The following is a 19396-nucleotide window of genomic DNA, read 5'->3' as shown; positions in this document are numbered from 1 at the left end:
GTAATATTACTTGAATTTCAAATGGGTGAGAATTTAACACTGTATTATAGGAGCCCAGGCAAAAGGACACGAGTTGCGTCACAGAGACTTATTAAATGTGATGGAAATTCAACAGACGAATGCCGGCAAACAGGTGCAAGAGCTGAATTAATTTTTAAACCCTACCACTCAGGGGGAATTGCAATGCATCACGTTGACAGCCACAGCATGTTGCTAATTTCATTCACAAGCTTAAAAATCTCAATACATTTGAACATGTGAATGTATTAAATTTTAAAAAGTGTAAGTAGCATAAGGGTATCCCAGAACTAAAAATGAAAATTTCTCTCTGGGACTTCAAGTCATTTATCTAGCCAGAAGCATGGTGTTTTTTTATGAATGAAATCTATCTTACTGCTTCCCCATACAAATTGTGTTCTATTATTTTATGTAGTGCAGACTGTTACTAAGCAAGGTTTTCTCTTACTTTTAATATGAAATCCCTTGTGAGTCAGCAGAAAACTGAGTATTCACTGATAGAGTTTCCACCGTCTGCTGTCACACATGAAGGAGTTCGGTGTCTCTGCTTCTGATGATGTTAAGTGGTCGTATTCCTGGAGTTAAAAATACAACAAAATAAAACTAAATGAAGGCAGAGACTTTTTTGTTGGTATCATTAAAGGTGGCAAATTGTAAAAATTTATAAAAATATATTATAAAACTCAGAAAACTCTGTTTTCACCAGTAATTTACCTATTTTGAGGTCCCTGATACCATTGAGAATTCAATGAAAACCCTGGATTATCTCCACATAAAACTACATACACACCCAAAATCTTACGAAGTTTTTAGGGTGTTCATGAATCTCCACACTTAGAATACAGTTTATGGTGCATCTTGATCTTTGGGACTGGAAGAATACCTCATATTTAGTGGATTTTCCCTTTACTGCCTGCTGTGAACCAGGCTTTAACCTGGGACTGAGGATTTGAAGGAAGATAATAAAATACCTTTGGATCTTTTAGAGTCTAGTAGATGTTAATAGACAAATAATGTAGAATGGCTATAGTTGAAATAGGTATAAAAAGATCATTGCAAAAGCTTCCTGGAGAAGATGCCACATTTGTGATCATTAGGGATGAGTAGACATAAACTATAAGAGGGAGAAAGGCATTTTAGACTATGAAGAGAGCAAGGATCACTGCCCTGTCATTGCTAAAACTGTGTTTATAAGAAGTCCACAATATCAAATGTATAGAAAATCTTTAAATGTTACAATATTTCTCAAGAAGCTTTAAAGAAAAAATAAAAGGAGCTGGGTTTAATTATCTAAGATTTTAGCCAACAGAGCCCTTTTTGCTAATTGTATATAAACTTGTGCCCTCATTTTGCTTAGCAAGAGAATATTAAGCACTAATTTTTGGAACATAAAAACAACTATAAAGCGCTCCTTTCCTAGCAAGTGAGTCAGGAAAAGCCCAGTCTGTACTGCATTGGATGAGTCTAGATTCTTAATCAAAAATATGTAATCAGTACTTGTCCAAAAGTCTTTTTGATAATGCCAGCAGTAGTAACTTTCTTTTTTAGACACCCTATCAAGAAAGCTGATGAAAAGAAGAGGCAAATTTACAGTCTAATAACCTGAGCTAACAATATGTTATTTTCAATAGAATGAAAAGGACAAAAGCTTAAGGTATTCATTACCGTTCCCAGGGTAAGAGACCAGGGCAGTTGCCACCTTCACCAGATGTGCTGTCTTTGGGCCTCACAATGCACATCTCCCCAAGGGAAAAGTGGAGAGAAAGCCAAACTCCTGCAACTTGATGCAAAGTGATTTGGGTTCCATTACAACATGTCTCAGTAAAAGGCTATTCAGGCTTAGAGTAAAGATTCTACCCTCATTTTCTCCCAGAAAATGAGATTGTTATATAAAGCACTAGACATAGAATCAGAACTTCTGGAAATCATTCTGAGCCATGTGATTTCATCTTAACTTCCTTAAATTCTAATGAGGGAAAAGGAGATGAGATGGATTGGTCAATGTACCATCTTAAAATTCTTGCTTTGTTTTGACCACGTGTAAAGACAAGAAAACTCAAGAACATCCTCAGGAAACTGAAAAATAAACACCTATCTAATAAATTGAGTTTAAAACAAAAACAAAAACAAGACAAAAAACAAATAAAAAACTAATGCTAATCTGGCCTTCCCTTTCTTCTGGAGGAGTTACATTCATTCTGTATTATAAAAGGAATGGTTGTAGGGATGGGCTTCATGTTAAAAATGCCAATTTCCATTTGAGTCCTGTGAAATTGGAAAGTGACCTTTAACCCTCAGTTTTACACCTTTTAATAGAAATGAGAATATCTACCTCTTATCTCAGAATTATTATAAGGACTTAATGACATAATTAAGATATGTAAGGAATAATTAACACCAAACATACTTTAAGTATTTTCCTACCCAGAAAACAAATTCTATGGAATGGGTAGTTGATAATTGAAAATTAAGGTTCTTATCAGAAAGTTTGGAAGTGCTAGGTAAACAAAGTTTTAGCAGTTATATTCAGAGCTTTACCATGTTAGTGGACATTGTGAATCACCAGAAGAGTGTAGCTGGCTGCATTTCTCAGACATTACTTGCCAATAGACATTTTGGTATTTGGTTGGGGAGTGAAGGTGCTATATAGTTAACAAGGTCATTATCCCCAGAACAGTAGATTGGAAAATGCTGTCTACACAGTGGTCAAGATTGTTTTTTTTTTTTCCTTTTGTTCCCTTAATAGTGTGTACAGTTCTTGTTTTTAGCCCTCCTCACAATATTTACATATCATTCTCATTGGGTTTGAATTTCTTGAGCACAGGGACTGCAATGCCTTCATAAACATTTTAATCCCCGATGTTTAGTATACTGTGAATAATAAATAATGTCTGAATGAATGAATGATGCATTATTCAGGATGCAGTTACTGAATTTTACCAAATATTGCTGATGCCAATTTTAATTGAAACAATTTATGTTAGCCTCAGAGTCCACACAACTAATAAATGGACTAAATAAATTTGGGTCCTGGATTTCTGAAAACAAAGCACATGATTTAAAATGATTCATGAATATAGTTCATCCTTGTAGAAGTATACTCAAGAAAGAAGATGTCCAATGCAGAAAGGTGCTCCATGAAAACTAGAGCAAAGGAAGAAGGAAAGAATGGACACAAAAAAATATCGTGTGCTCAAGATGCCAGAAGACAAGTTGTATATGTGGATGGCCAAAGAAGTCTAAAAGTTTAATAATGGGACATAATCTGGCCAGGTGAATGTAATGCAACCTGGAAGGTTTAGGTTAGTTAAGATAGGGCTCTTACAGTTTTTAACATCAATCATTAAATAGTCAAGGTCAAACTAGAAAGTAAGTTTTAAATAATTTCTCATTTTTTAAAAGATTTTATTTATTTGAGAGACCACACATGAGAGGGGGGTAGAGGAGAGAGAAGCAGGTTCCCCACTGAGTAGAGGCTTGATCCCAGGACCCTGAGATCATGACCCAATCCGAAGGCAGATGCCTAACCGACTGAGCCAGCCAGGTATCCCTGATTTTTCATATCTATGCCATACTGTCTTCATAGTCGTAAGGCCTAAATGCCACTTTGTAAACTTAGAAATACACCATTAATTTGTACAAAAGGAAAGTTTTATACTTCATTTTGGATAGTGAAGTCTTTTAATCTGATGCCTAAATCCAATGAGTATTACTCAAATGCTTCAGAGGTGCCACTTTGTAAACTTAGAAGTGCACCATTAATTTGTACAAAAGGAAAATTTTATACTTCATTCTGGATCCTGAAGTCTTTTAATCTGATGCCTAAATCCAATGAGCATTACTCAAATGCTTCAGAGGTTTTCAACAGCCCTCTACCCTACCTACTCTCCTATTAGTCCAGGATGAAAATATAATTAGTTTGGTAGAATCTTCAAATTAACATATCACATCCCCTCCTCACCTACTCCATTGTACAACTGAAAAGAGTAAATAAATAAATGGATGAATGGCATTCATAAAGTGACTATACAGAGTACACGCTTCTGAACATTTTCTTTATTTGATCTTTATAAAATCCTGTGAAAAGTGTTATTATCTCATGTTTTAGTGGGAAAGAAAACTTCAAAGTTCAGTGTTATTGCCCCATATCAAACAGCTGTTAAAAAGTAAAAGATCTGATCACTGAACGTAGTTTCTCCTTTCCATAGCCCAGTACCATTTCTATTACAGGATGTGGTGTAAATATAAGTATTGTCATTTCTTATGCTTTTCCATATGGATGTTTAAAGTGCATATGTGTAAGCATAGTACTCATACAAACAGCCTGACCACAATTTAGGTGAAGACAACTATTAAACAAAGGACATGTAAAATACTAATGGAAATACTATGTTCCCTAGATGGATTTTTTTTTTAAAGATTTTATTTATTTGTCAGAGACAGAGGGAGAGAGAGTGAGCGAGCACAGGCAGACAGAGAGGCAGGCAGAGGCAGAGGGAGAAGCAGGCTCCCCGCCGAGCAAGGAGCCCAATGCGGGACTCGATCCCAGGACGCTGGGATCATGACCTGAGCTGAAGGCAGCCGCTTAACCAACTGAGCCACCCAGGCGTCCCCCCAGATGGATTTTATGATAATGTAAATTTTATTCAAATCAGTTTAGAAATTCAGTGCAATTTTAATCAAAATATTTGTTATGTACTTCATTGATCATTTCTATATTTAATTTAGAATAATAAATCCATGAGAATACCCAAGGAAGTTTTTTAAGGAAGGATAATGGTGAGGTTAGGAGAGTTTGTATCATCTGATAGCAAAACATACTGGGGAAGAAAAACAACAATAATAATTTGGTATTGGCAAAAAAAAAAATAGAAAAATACATCACTGGAACACAGTTGAGAATCCAGAGGTTCTATTTGTGTCTAAAAATGTGTATGATCAAAGTGGTACTTGAAGTGAGTTGGGAAATAATGTACAACTTAATAGGACAGTTGGCTATATGATTTTCAAAAAGTTGAAGTTAGATACCTGCCTCATACCATACTAAAAATAAATTTTCTGTGGATTAAATATTTAAATATAGGAAATAAAACTAGAAATATACCAGAAAAGATAGAGTTGATTAAATCTACATAATGTTGGAGTGGGGAGAACTTTCCTAAACTTGATAAAATCTAAACGATATGAAAAAAATCTGTATACTCTTTTAATTTCTGTATGGCAAAAAAAGTCCACAAAGTAAAAAGACAGTCATAGTCCCCGAAAAATAACTTGCAACTATACATGAGAGAAAATGGTTAATATCCTTATTTTATAAATAGCTCTTCTAAATCAATAAAGAAAAAACAACATCAGAATAAGAACATGGACAAAAGGTTTGTTCAGTCAATCCATAGCTGAAATCCAATGGCCATTATATTTGAAAGGATGCCCCATTCTACTAATTGCTAAAGAAATGCAAATAAATTAAATAACTGTAAACTATCATTTGCTCACTATTTTGGGCTAATTAAGGTTAAAAAGGGTGCTAGTTTTAGTACTAGTGTAGATGGGGGGAGATGGGCTCTCTCCTGTACTTTTGATGGAAATAAGTTGGTACAATCTATTGAGAGAGTAAATTTAGAAGTATTGATCCAAATTTAAATGCACACAAAGTCTTTGACCTAAATAATCCTATAGACTACTATCATAGGCTTGAATAGTTACAGATATTTTTCCCACAATGTTGCTGTCTTTTTACTTTGTAGAGTTTTTCTCCCACACAGAAATTTAAAATGTGTAATTCACATGTTTACTGCAACATTTTTGCTATAGCAAAAATAGAGAACATCCTAAATGTTGCTGTGATAGCAACAGGAACTCCACCAGAGTAGAGACTGCCTCTGTTTAATTACTGTTCTGGCTCCACACCACAAACCACAAACATTTGTTAATGAATGTACAAAATGGAGTATAATGCAACTGTACAACTGAAAATTTTAAGTGAGATAAGTAAACAAAGCAAGTTGCAGGTTATTGAGCAGATCATTCCCTCCTTACAAATATATCCATAGGTATATTTATATACAAAGTGTCATATATATTTATCAAGAAAAGTTATAAAATATACCTTTTATTTACTTCTTGGGGAGGGATTTAAAGAGTAATGACATTAATGTTTTACTACATCCACAACTGGTATTTCTTCCTGCTTTTGTTTTTGTTTTTGCTTTTATAAACAATATGTTTATAACTTTAAAGTACAAATGCAGTCATTCTTTAAATCCACCAACTCTTCTTGGTGCAAAGGATTTATGGCAGTGAACAAACAGTTGTTTTCATTGAGCACATCAGCTAGTAGAGGAAGACAGGTGGAAAACAAGTAAATGTTTGTCCCTGGTAAGATATTATGAAAAAAATTAAATAGTGTAAGGCGACTTTAGTGACAGGATGCTACTTTTCATAACTAGTAGTTAAAGACAACCTTTCTAATTCTGTGATTTTTAAAAATTTATTTATTTATTTATTTATTTATTTGAGAGAGAGTACACAAGCAAGAGGAAGGGGCAGAGAGAGAGGGAGAAGAAGGGAGCCCATGTGGGGCACCATGTGGAGCTCAATGTGGGGCTCAATTCTAGGAACCTGAGATCATGACCTGAGCCAAAGGCAGATGCTTAGCCAACTGAGCCACTCAGGCACCACTAATTCTGTGATGTTTAAGAAGAGACCAGAATTAAGTAGGGAATAAGCCATCCAGGTAATTGAAGGCAGATTTTCAAGGTACAGGTCAAAGAACCTAGGCAGGACCATGCCATGGTTCAGTTAAGAACCATGTTTCCTGACAGAGCTCAAGGTCAGGAAGGTGAGGTCAGAGAAATGGGGGTGGTAGGAAGCAATGGCTGCATATGACATAGACACATTTGGCCAAGGTAAGAACTTCAATTTCTATTTCATGTGATAGGAAGACACCAGAAGTGTTGAACAGTATAATCACATGATCTAATTTTTATATGAAAAGGACTGGTCTGGTGGCTGTGTGGAGAAGGTGATGATGGCTTGGATTAGGGTGATAGCAGTACAATTGGTGAGAAATTGTGGGGTTCTCAATGCAGTTCAGACACAGAGCCATCAAAAATAGCTGATATGAGAGAAAGGAAAGAGTAAGAATATGAGACTGTCTGAAACTTTAAAAATCCTGCAACAACAAACCTGATTTGGAATGTGAGAATGGTGTGACTCTTATGAGGCAAAACTCTTAACAGTTTCCTTGAACAGCTAGGATCAGTCTCTATGTCAGGAATTTTTTCAACATTACTGTGAGAGCTAAGTACCAAATAATGTAAAATTGAATTGAAATTACAACTCATTTCCCCATAGTGGATTTAATATACATTTATTTTTAACTATACATTTTTTATTTTTTTTAATTTTATGTTTTTTTTCAGTGTTCCAAAATTCATTGTTTATGTACCACACCCAGTCCTGCATGCAATACATGACCTCCATAATACCGTCAGTCTCACCCAATCCCCCACCCCCCTCCCCTCCAAAACCCTCAGTTTGTTTCTCAGAGTCCAAAGTCTCTCATGGTTTGTCTTTCCCTCCGATTTCCCCCAACTCACTTCTTCTCTCCATCTCCCAATCTTCCATGTTTTCCTTATGCTTCACAAGTAAGTGAAACTATATAATAATTGACTCACTCTTCTTGACTTATTTCACTCAGCATAATCTCTTCCAGTCCCATCCATGTTGATACAAAAGTTGGGTAGTCATCCTTTCTGATGGAGGCATTAGTACTCCATTGTGTATATGAACCATATCTTCTTTATCCATTCATCTGTTGAAGGGCATCTTGGTTCTTTCCACAGTTTGGCAACTGTGGCCATTGCTGCTATGAACATTGGGGTACAGGTGGCCCTTCTTTTCACTACATCTGTATCTTTGAGGTAAATACTCAGTAGTGCAATTGCAGGGTCATAGGGTAGCTCTATTTTTAATTTCTCATTAGCTATTAGGGAGATTCAAATCAAAGCCACATTGAGATACCACCTTACACCAGTTAGAATGGCCAAAATTAACAAGACAGTAAACAACAAGTGTTGGAGAGGATGTGGAGAAAGGGGAACCCTCTTACATTGTTGGTGGGAATGCAAGTTGGTGCAGCCACTTTGGAAAATAGTGTGGAGATTCCTTAAGTATACATTTTTTGAAGTGTACTTAGTGTACTTAACTTGAAAACACTTGCTATTAAATGTCATGTTTTAATTCCTTTTTGTAGTCAGTTTTACTGACATAATTTTGCTATTATATAAAGTATTAAAAGGATAAAAAAAAAAACACCTCAAAACATTAAAAAAAAACTGTTAGGGGGTGTCTGGGTGGCTCAGTCGGTTGAGTGTCTGCCTTCAGCTCAGGTCATGATCCTAAGACCCTGGGATTAAGCCTCACATCGTGTTCCCTGCTCAGCAGGGAGTCCGCTTCTCCCTCTCTGTCTGCCCCTCTCCTTTTGTTTGTGCTCTCTTGCTCTCTCTCTCTCTCAAAATAAATAAATAAAATCTTAAAAAAGAAAACGTATTAGGAGGAAAGCAGTTCTGCTATTTTGAAGAATTGAGAAAACTTGTGGTTTGGATTTCATAGGTGTTAAGTGAAATAAAGCATTAGAGAAAATCTCAACAATATTGTGCACTAATCTTTGTGGAAAAAATTTGAGCTGAAATCACTGAAGGTCTTGATGACCATTACATTCTCATGTCTTATTTTATTCTGTAAAAGAACTATGCAAAAAAGTTCATCTTGCATGTTGGCTTATTTCAGTTAATAAAGGCTTGCAGTTTTGCATTTCTGGATGTTAAAGTTATTTGCAGATGCTCTGTTGCATGTGCAAATAATTGATTCATTAAGAACATTTCCAGCCAGTATCAATTATCATTAAATAAATTAAATACATTTGAGATAACAAAATTGCTAGCAAATTTGAGAGTTCATTTACCACATTAAAATCATAATTTGGTACCTACATTCACATTTGGCCAAAAAGTAGGACATTTCATGACATTATTTGAAAATTCAGTTGATGATGTTTTCTGTGACTAAAAAATCCTCTTCATTTAGCCATTCATTGATGTGACTGAACATTATACTCTTCATACATCCATCTAATGATATGAAAGAAACTGTTTGTAATAAGATCCTGGATTTTTATTCACTTATCGATTTATTTTTTTCATTCATTATCTATTTATTATCTTTTCAACAAACATTTACTGAGTGTTTACTATAGTAGTTCTTAATCTTGGCTGCAATCAAAATCCTCTGTGAAGGTTTTTGTAAGTAGTGATTACTGTGTAATAAACCCCTGAAACTGATTCCATAGGTCTGGACTGGGGCCAGGCATCTTTATTTTTTCAAAGGCTCCACAGGTGACTGATCACAAGCTTTTCTGTTAAGTACAAGGGATATGAAGAGTGATCATGAAATAGCTCCCGTTCAGAAGTCAAGGTACTGAGACAGACAAATAAACTGGTAATTGCAGTGGAGTGTGACAAGTGCACACCTCTTCCCACTTAGAACTCATATACATTGGCCTTGTATTGACTAAGTCCACTGGTAGACTTGAAAACACAAAAAAGAGATTTTTCTCTAAGCACCAAATCAAATGAGTCCGTGTTTTCTGTCTTACCTACTATGCCTTAATCAAAGGAATTAGCCATACAAGATCTGTGACTAAAACCAGGAAATGGAAGAGTAGAGAGGACCAATTTCTGTCTCTGATAAGAGGATATGGGATATGAAAAAGAGGTGGAAGAAGAAAGAAGGGTTGCAGAACAGTGAACTCCTCAAGGGCAAGGCCCAGGTCTCATTAATATTTTTCTTCCTTTGGCCTAATTTAGAGTCCAACAGATATCCCCACATAGTCTCTACTTACCTAGGAGATCTCTGTCCCTTGTTCTCTTACCAGTAACTTACACAAGCAAACCCACTTTTGCTACCTAATAGGCACATGCCATTTACTGATTTTTTTTTCCATTTACTGATTATCTTTAAACTTTCTAATTTAGATAAAAACACCTTGTTTAATCCTTGATAGTAGGATTGTCTTTTCTTGTCTTCTTTTCTATCTGTACTATATTGCCAGTTGACATTTGTTTTTGGTTTTTTACTATTTTAATTTCCATTACTATATGCCATTTAAATTCTTTTTTTTTTCTTTTTAATTTCATTCTATAAAATCTGCATTGTCAACCTTTCATCCTATAAGTTACAGAAACAAAAGTGCCAGTTTATAAAGGAAGGGTATCCCTGGAAATTGAGCTTATCTAAAATAAGGCAGGATATGTACTTTTGATCCCCAGAGCAGCATCAAAAAGCTCCACAGAACACATTGCCCATTGTAGTCCTTTATCATCTTCTGGTCCATGAAGTTGTGACTTGCAGAGCTGATAGGACACATCTGGAAATTCTATCGAGGAAACCCATTGCACAGAGTCCAGATTAGGATTCCCTAAACAAAAAATAAGCCCCAGAAGAAAAGCTTTTCATGGTTTGGAGTTATCCTATTATCTTTTAAGACCTTTCTAAATAAAATGGGAAGCTCTTATTTTCTTTCTTCATTATATGACATTAGACCTTATAAAGAAAAAATTGATCACAGTGGTGTTAGTTTTTCAGCTGCAGATTCATAGGAGTGTGGATATATTTAAATGAATATTAATTATGTAAACGAAGTTGCATCATATGAAATATGAATAAATTCTCACTTTATGTAAAATAGTTTGAAATAAAAACAGATCCCCTCAATTAAAAGAACTAGCCAGGAATCTCAGTTTCACAGCTAGCTGGCTGAATGAATTATAAACTGTAATTCTGCCATAGGAAGGTGTCATTTTAGCTGGTAAAGAGAAATGCCTACCATACTTTTTTTTATGTCAAATGAACCAATGCTATTGTTTATATTAGGATTTACATGGTAATTTCAGATATTATTTTAACATTTTCTATTTTCATTATTTTTTGAAAATACAATCATTGACAATATCAAGCAAATGCTATTAAGTTTTCTGCCTTTCTGTTATTTCATTAAATTGGTTAATGTATAGACAGGTATGGCTAATTTAGTGCTGTTAATAATCATATCCTCAAATGTATATCTTTGAAATGTGATAAAATGCCAAGAATGCTAAGCAATTACCATGTTGATCCATCCATTTAATTTCTGCAAAATTTTAGAGATAATGTTATAAAACAAAATTTTAAAGCATTAAAGCAGAAACATGCTTCATTATTTGTTGCTTCATGTGCTCCATGGATGTTTATGTCCTATTTTACAAAAAAAAAAAAAATGTAAATTGAAATTTATTTTATAATACATTTTTTCTTTGAGAAAATTAGTGTTGAATTATGCAAGGTTTAAATCTTGCAAGTCTTTAGGAATACACCTTGCTGAAGCACCCTAGACTCTAAAATATGAAGAGTTGCATATTTGTTTAGCTCTTAGGATGCTGTAGAACACATTTCCCAGTAACCAAAACTCTTTCTGTGGAAGATGGGGAAATTGATTAGCAAATCAGCTTTGACTTGATGCTTTGTTTCTGAGAGACCTGCTTGTTAGTCGATAAATTGTCTAACATCTAACATTTTCGAGCCTTTCAGCAAAGCAGTTTTTGTGGATGAAAGAGTGAACCCATACCATGGATTTGGTTAACTTAAAACAGCCAGGTACTCAGCTCTCTGGTACAAGTAAGATATTATTTCTTTCATTCTCTGATCCAGTTTCCTAAGAAGATTAATCAAATTTGTCTTAATGTACTACTGGACCTAAAGGTTACTAAAATGTGAACTAAGGTATCAGCCTTGTATAATTTACTTTCCTGTAAGAAGCATGCCAGTGAGACTCAAGAGCCAGGATTGCAGCCATGCTCTCTGATCTTCATCCATAGGATATCTGGACCACAAGGATTACATCTCTATGGGATAATATTCTTTAGGAACAAAAATTTTAAGATATGATTAATCAAAAAAATTAAATAGAAAATTCCTGTATAAGTTAATTGAACATTATACTTTAATATCATATTTGTATGCCAATGGAGTAAGTCTAAAGAAAATTATATTTATTAATTTATTTAAAAATCAACATTTTTTGTTCATCCCTATTCTTGAAAACTAGGTGAAGCTTGTCTGTTTTGATGTGCATATTTTAAAATGTAAATAGTATCATACATTCATCATTCTGTAATTTTCTTCTTTTACGTATTCTAGATCCATTGATATATATATTCTACATATTCTAGATACATGATTTGCAATTTATTCTCCATTCTTTTGCTTGTCATTTCACTTTCTTGATGGTGTCCTTTGAATAATAAAATTAATTTTGATGAAGTATAATTCTCTTTTATTGCTTGTGATTTGAGTGTCATAGCTAAGACTTTTTTGTCAAATTCAAAGTCATTAATATTTATCCCTGTGTTTTCTTTCTAAGACAGAATTCTTTCTAATAATTTTATAGTGTTCTTACATTTATGTCTTTGATCCATTTTTGAGTTCATTTTTCTGTGTGATTTAAGGGTCCAACTCCATTTTTTAGCATATGACTATCTATCTAGTTGTCCTATTTGTTCAGTTGACCATTCTTTCCCTGTTGAATGGCTTTGACACAACTGTCAAAAATCAGTTGCTCAGGGGTGCCTGGGTGGCTCAGTGGGTTGAGCCTCTGCTTTCGGCTTGGGTCGTGATCTTGGGGTCCTGGGATTGGGCTCCGCATTGGACTCTCTGCTCGGTGGGGAGCCTGCTTCCCCCTCTCTGTCTGCCTGCCTCTCTGCCTACTTGTGATCTCTCTCTCTGTGAAATTAATAAGGGAAATCTAAAAAAAAAAAAAAAAAAAATCAGTTGCTCATAGACTTACGGGTTTATTTCTGAGCTTTCAGTTATATTCCATTTATCTCTGGGTCAGCTGTTAATCCAGCACCACACTGTTTCAATTACCATTGTTTTTTAGAAAGTTTTGAAATTCTTAAGTGTGAATCCTCCTTCTTCATTCTCTTCCTCTCACTGCCTCTCTCCGACCCAGGATCATTTTGGCTGTTCTGAGTTTCTTACAATTCCATGAGAATTTTCGAATTAGCTTGTCAATTTGTATAAAAAAGTCAGCTGGGGTCTGATAGAGATTGCAATTTGGAGAAGTATTGCCATCTTAAATAATGTAAAAAAAGAAAAAAAAACACTGTTTGCAGCTTCCATAATGTAAGGTTTACCTTTTGTTAACTTTATTCCTAAGTATTTGACTCTTTGATGTCATTGTAAATTAAATTTTCTTTAATTTCTTTTTAGGGTTGCTAATTATTAAGGATAGAAACACAACTGATTTTTGCATGTTAATTTTATATACTGCTGCTTTTTCTCAATCCATTTGTTCTCATAGGGTTTGTGTAAATGTGTTTGTGTATATCTAATCTTTAGTGTTTTCTATATATAAGACCCTGTCCTCTGTAAACAGAGATAATTTTACTTCTTCCTTTCCAATTTGGATGCCTTTTACTCGTTTTTTTTTTTTCTTGTCTAGTCAGACAATTGCTCTGACTAGAACTTTCAGTACTGTGTTGAATAGAAGTGGTGAAAATAAGTATCCTTGTCTTGTTCATGATCTTTGAGGAAAAGCTTTCAGTCTTTCATCTTTAAGTATAATATTAGCTTTGGGTTCTCATATATGGGCTTCATTATGTTGAGGTACTTTCCTTCTATTCCTAGTTCATGAGTGTTTTTATCGTGAAAGGGTGTTGAATTTCTTCAGGTGCTTTATTCTGCATCAATTGACATAATCATGTGGGTTTTTTCCTTCATTCTGTCAATGTATGTGACATACTACATTGAATAATTTTCATCTGTTGAACCATCCTTGGTCATGACCGTCCTACTTCTTCATGGCTTATAATCCTTTTAATATGTTGCTGAATTCAGTTTGCTAGTATTTTGTTGAGGATTTTAATGTTTAGATTCGTAAGAGATAACTGGTCTGTAATTTCCTTGTGATGCCTTTGGTTTTAGTTTCATAGTAATACTGGCCTCATAAAGTAATTTGAGAAGTGTTCCCTTTTCTTCAGTTTTTTTGAAGAATCTGTGAAGTAATGTTTCTAATTATTAGAGTGCTTGGCAGAATTCAGCAGTGAGGACATCTGGCCCTGGGCTTTTTCTTTGTGGGTTGCTTTTTTTTTTTTTTTTTTTTTTTTTAAGATTTTTTTTTTATTTTACAGAGAGAGATCACAAGTAGACAGAGAGGCAGGCAGAGAGAGAGAGAGAGAGGGAAGCAGGCTCCCTGCTGAGCAGAGAGCCCGATGCGGGACTCGATCCCAGGACCCTGAGATCATGACCTGAGCCGAAGGCAGCAGCTTAACCGACTGAGCCACCCAGGCGCCCTGTGGGTTGCTTTTGATTACTGACTTAATCCTTTCACTTATAATCATTCTGTTCAGATTATCTATTTCTTCTTGGGTCAGTTTTAGTAATTTGTTTCTTTCTAGGATTCAACAGTTCTAATGGATGTGTAGTGGTATTTCATTGTGGTTTTAATTTGCATTTTTATGGCTAATGATGAACATCTTTACATATGTTTTGATTATATAACTTTTGTGAAGTGTTTGTTCAAATTTTCGAATATAGGTGGTTTGGCTTCTTATTAAGTTGTGAGGTTTCCTTACATATTCTGGGTAAGAGTTTTGTCAGATATGCATTTTAGGTTTAGTGTTTACTCTTGCGTACAGTGTGCAGTAAGAGTTGAAGTTCATCTTCATTTGTGATAGTCACTTTCATTGAAAATCTGTTCTTTCTCCATTGAACTAACTTAACAATTTGATTAAAAAATCAGTTGTTTTTATAAATGTTTGTCTTTTTCAGAGATGTCCAATTTTGAGACCTATGTTATTTGGCTCATATGCATTTACAGTTGTATCTTCCTGCTGTATTGACCTTTTTCTCAATAGGAAATGTTTCTCTTTGGGTCTAGGAGTTCTCCTTTTTAAGAGTGTGATTTTTATAATATTAATATGATCACTCTTTTTATGCTTCTGTCTTTGTGGTGTATCTTTTCACAGCCTTTTGCTCACTTTTACTCTTATCTGTATTTTCATATTTAAAGTATATTTCTGTTGGGGTGCCTGAGTGCTTCAGGTCATGATCCCAGGATCCTGGGATCCAGCCCTGCATAGGGCAGCAGGGAGTCTGCTTCTCCCTTCCCCTCTGCCTGCTGCTCCCCCTGCTTGTGCTCTCTCTGTCAAATAAATAAAATCTTTAGAAAAATAAAAAATAAAGTACATTTCTGTAAATTTCTATAGAAAATGTATAGTTAGGTCCTGCTGTTCTTTAGTCAGAACACCTCATTTATATTGGAGTATTTAGTACATTTGTATTTAATGTAGTTGATATACTTGGTTTTTACTGTCTGCCATTTTACTGTTCATCTTCTCTTTGTCTCATTTCTATTTTCTTGTTCTCTTCTGCCATCTTTTATGTTAAGCAATATTTTTTTGTGTGTACTCTTTTTATTCTCTATGAGGTTATTAGCTTTATTTCTTTGCATTACTTTTATTGATTGCTCTAGGGACCAAAACTTGCAACTTTAACTTTTCAGTACAACATATGAACCTTGCAAAAATATAGTTCCATTTAGCCACTCTAATCCTTTGTACAAATCTATACCTATATTGTAATGTATATAAATGTAAAAAATATTATAATTTCACTTTAGGAGTCCTGCCTTTTAAAGAAATTAAGAGAACTCATAGAGATATATAGATATCTATATAGATATATCTATAGTCTCTTTCTTTCTGTATATGCAGGTTATCATTTGGTATCATTTTATTTCAACATGAAGTATTTCCTTTAGCATTTCTTGAATGCAGACATATTAGCAATGAATTCTCTCATATTTTATTTAAAAATGTCTTTGAACCTTTAATTCTGAAGAATAGTTTTAGATAGCCCTCTTGGAAGACAGTTTTTTTTTTTTTCCTCAACACTTTGAATATTATTTCAGTATCTTATAGATTCCATTGTCCTCATGAGAAAATAACTGTTAATCCTATTTTTGGTCACCTTTATGTAAAATATTTCTTTATTGTATTCAAGATTTTTCTGTTTACCTTTAGCTTGTAGTAGTTTGATTACGATCTACCTAGATATAGTTTTCTTTTATTATATTTGTAGTTCACTGAACTTCTTGTATTAGTGAGTTAATATTTTTCACCTAAGTTGGGAAGTTTTTTAATCGTTATATTTTCAAATATTTGTCTGACTCCTTCTCTACTCCTTGTTTGACTCCAGTTACTCTTAAGAGTTACAAAAGCTGTTTTTGACACAATAGTTTATATCTTGATAGAGTGCTTAGAAATAAAATGGAAGAATGGATGAAATGCCAAATTTTCTAATGACACGTGGTTCCTTAACTATATGCACACACAACCCGGTAGATTTACAGTGGAAAATATTAATTTTTCCTATCCTCTTTTCCTCTTTACAAAATCTGTTCATAGGTGCATTTCCTCCCTCTGCTGTTTTTGCACGGAAAGACTTGCTACAACGATCTACCCATATTGCTACCAAGACTTTCCAAGCTTTTCGAATATTTGTGAACAATGAGCTCAATGAACTTTACATAGGATTGAAGACAGCTCAGAAGTTTCTGAGACCCGGTGGCCGCCTTGTTGCCCTCTCCTTCCATTCATTAGAGGATCGCATAGTCAAACGATTCCTGCTTGGGATAAGCATGACAGAAAGGTTTAACTTAAGTGCTAGACAGAAGGTGATACAAGCATCACAGTTGGGGTCAGGTCATGAAAACAAAGAAGGAGGCTTGATAGGCAGGGCTCCTTTAATGTGGGAATTGATACACAAGAAAGTACTTACTCCAGAAGATCAGGATGTACAGGAGAACCCCAGAGCACGCTCAGCCAAGCTTAGAGCAGCTATCAAATTATGAGAAAGTTTTCATCATTTGATCCTTCAAGTTTTTCCTTCACAGTTTCTCTTTTTTTTTAATGTGGTATTACTGAACAACTTAATATAAGAAAGTGTGAGAGAGATATATAGAAAGAATTGTACTACATGTATGTGGAAATTAAGGGTATTTACCGTTATTTTCCTTGGAAAGAAAATGTCAGAAATGTTAGCATGACACAGAGAGTTCAACTAAAGGAGCATCAGCATCTCAAAACTGGAATTATTATTTAACTTTTGAAATGCAGTCCTTTCTCTAATCAGGAAATTTTTTTTAAAAAGGGGAAGAGTATTATGTGTGTATATCTAAATATGTAAACTCAAGCTGTCAAAAGAGAGAGATTATAATTGTATCTGCATGCTTTAAATTCTGAATTTAGATATTCAGATTTGCAACAGACTTTCTGTTGATCAAATAATTAGTAATGATCATTGAAGAAATTTTAATTTCTATTTAGGAATAATTGCATAGTACTATAGTTCTCTTAAATATAGGAATTATGCAAATTTTAAATTTTCAAGTATTATTTTTAAGATGCATCATACTGATAAATGTCAATTTTGATTTTGTAGTATAGTATAGTATAGTATTCATTGTTTTAAAAGGATTTTACAATATGATACATTTTTTCACATTGCAACGTAAAAATGCAGAATTGCTTTAATAGCTCTCATAGTGAATATTTCATGAAACATATTTAAAGTCAATTACATTTATATTAATAATATCCCAGAATGCCTTTGACACATAATAAAATCTATTATCATTTGAATCCTGCATTTTTAATTGAGATATTCAAAATAATTCAACCAAGTCTATTTGAAATAGAGAAGTATAAGATATATTAAAAATATTAAAATGAAGTTGCCCCTAATGTTTTTACTTACCCAGTAGTAACTGTAATAGTAAAATGTTTATTTAGGAGACATTCACTTGGTAAATGATTCTTTAACATATTAATGAGATTGATTCATGATTCATATATCAACTTTTTGTATGTAAATATGCATTTCTAATTTTTTTAGTTATTCAGCAAGTACTAACTAGTCAGAGAAACAAAGGTCAATAAAATATACACACCTCACAGTACCAGTCCTATGGAGTATATAATCTAGTGGAGAAGAGTAATGGTAGTTAAATAATCACAAAAATCAATATAAAATTAACACTGTGGTAAAAGCTACAAAGAAGCAGTACAGGGTACTGCAAGAGCATCTAGTAGGGATTTCACTTACTGAAGGAAACTGGGTCTGACCTGAATTATGCTTGAATTATGACTTGAAGGATTAATAATAGATATAATTAGTCAAAGGGTATATTGCCATGTTGATTAAAGGTATATATAAATGATTATTATATGATATATATATATATGATATATATATATGATATAAATGTTAAGTGATTATCCCTAAAATCATATTATACTATTAATATGCTTAGTAAACTATTCAAATATAGGAAAAATTCATCTCCTTAATTATGGTGACAGATTATGAATTGGAGAGTACAAGTGAATAAAATATCAACATAAGTATGGGCAAAGGATAGGAATTAAATACTTGAATTCACCTTAAATTTACTTTATCTCTGTAATATTTAAGTTCTCAAGCTTATTTGCAACTTTATAGGCTTTATTCAAATCTGAGCAATTCTGCAGTAGAATTAATTTCTAATTGTGCAGAACTAGAAAATATTCTAGGGAGCAGTATCCTCAAATTAGAAAAAAATGAATGTACCTAGATTGCTTCACTGAATCTTTCCAGAAAAAAATGTTTTTTTCTCTAGTATATGAGTTATATTTGTGAATGAGAAAGATTCCCAAAGGTACATTCCCATCCAAGCATCTGTTTAGAAAATAAGAGATCACGCTCTTAAATCATTCAACAATGATTTAACCTATTTCATCTGTCATTTTTGGATCCTGTATAGTATAGGGATTTTTTCTTTAATGTTAAATGGAAAGTGACTGCACTGCGTTGAGTAGTATCCCCCCCTCCAAAAAAAAATCATGTCCTTCTCAGAAGTTATCTGGCAGTCTGATCACTACAGTTATAAGTAGTTCAGCTGAAGTCATACTGGAGCAGAGCAGGTCCTTAATCCAATATATGTGGTGTCCTTATAAGAAGAGAAGAGAGGGGTGCCTGGGTGCCTCAGTCGGTTAAGCATCTGCCTTTGGCTCAGGACATGATCCTGGAGTCCCAGGATAGAGCCCCTCATTGGGCTCCCCACTCACTGGGGAGTCTATTTCTCCCTGACTGTCCTCCCTCTCGTGCTTTCTGTCTCTTACCTTCTCTCTCTCTCGAATAAATAAATAAAATCTTAAAGAAAAAAAAAAAAGAAGAAATAGAAGAAGAAAAGAGAAATAGAGATGCCAGGAAGAATAGCACATGAAAATAAAAGACATTA

General features: G+C 34.0%; 1 protein-coding gene across 14 annotated transcripts in view; it reads left to right on the top strand.

The window, feature by feature from the left end:
• LOC111150262 (methyltransferase like 15) overlaps window positions 1-19396 on the top strand; it is a 398977-nt gene that overhangs the window by 176512 nt on the left and 203069 nt on the right. Inside the window, exon 6 of one of the 14 annotated variants that reach the window (XM_022507698.1) lies at window positions 16524-18370. The exons of 12 other annotated variants lie outside the window; for them this stretch is intronic. In XM_022507698.1, coding sequence (XP_022363406.1) covers window positions 16524-16969 — 446 coding nt within the window. In that variant the 3' untranslated portion in view covers window positions 16970-18370. Of the gene's footprint in view, window positions 1-16523; window positions 18371-19396 lie in introns of those variants that run through there. One more of the 14 variants, XM_022507703.1, reaches the window with a different exon arrangement.

The sequence above is a fragment of the Enhydra lutris genome, unplaced genomic scaffold (genome assembly GCF_002288905.1).
Source record: "Enhydra lutris kenyoni isolate GAN:26980312 unplaced genomic scaffold, ASM228890v2 scaffoldscaffold22, whole genome shotgun sequence".
In the NCBI taxonomy this organism is placed as follows: Eukaryota; Metazoa; Chordata; class Mammalia; order Carnivora; family Mustelidae; genus Enhydra; species Enhydra lutris.
This window is presented reverse-complemented; position numbering and strand designations above follow the sequence as displayed.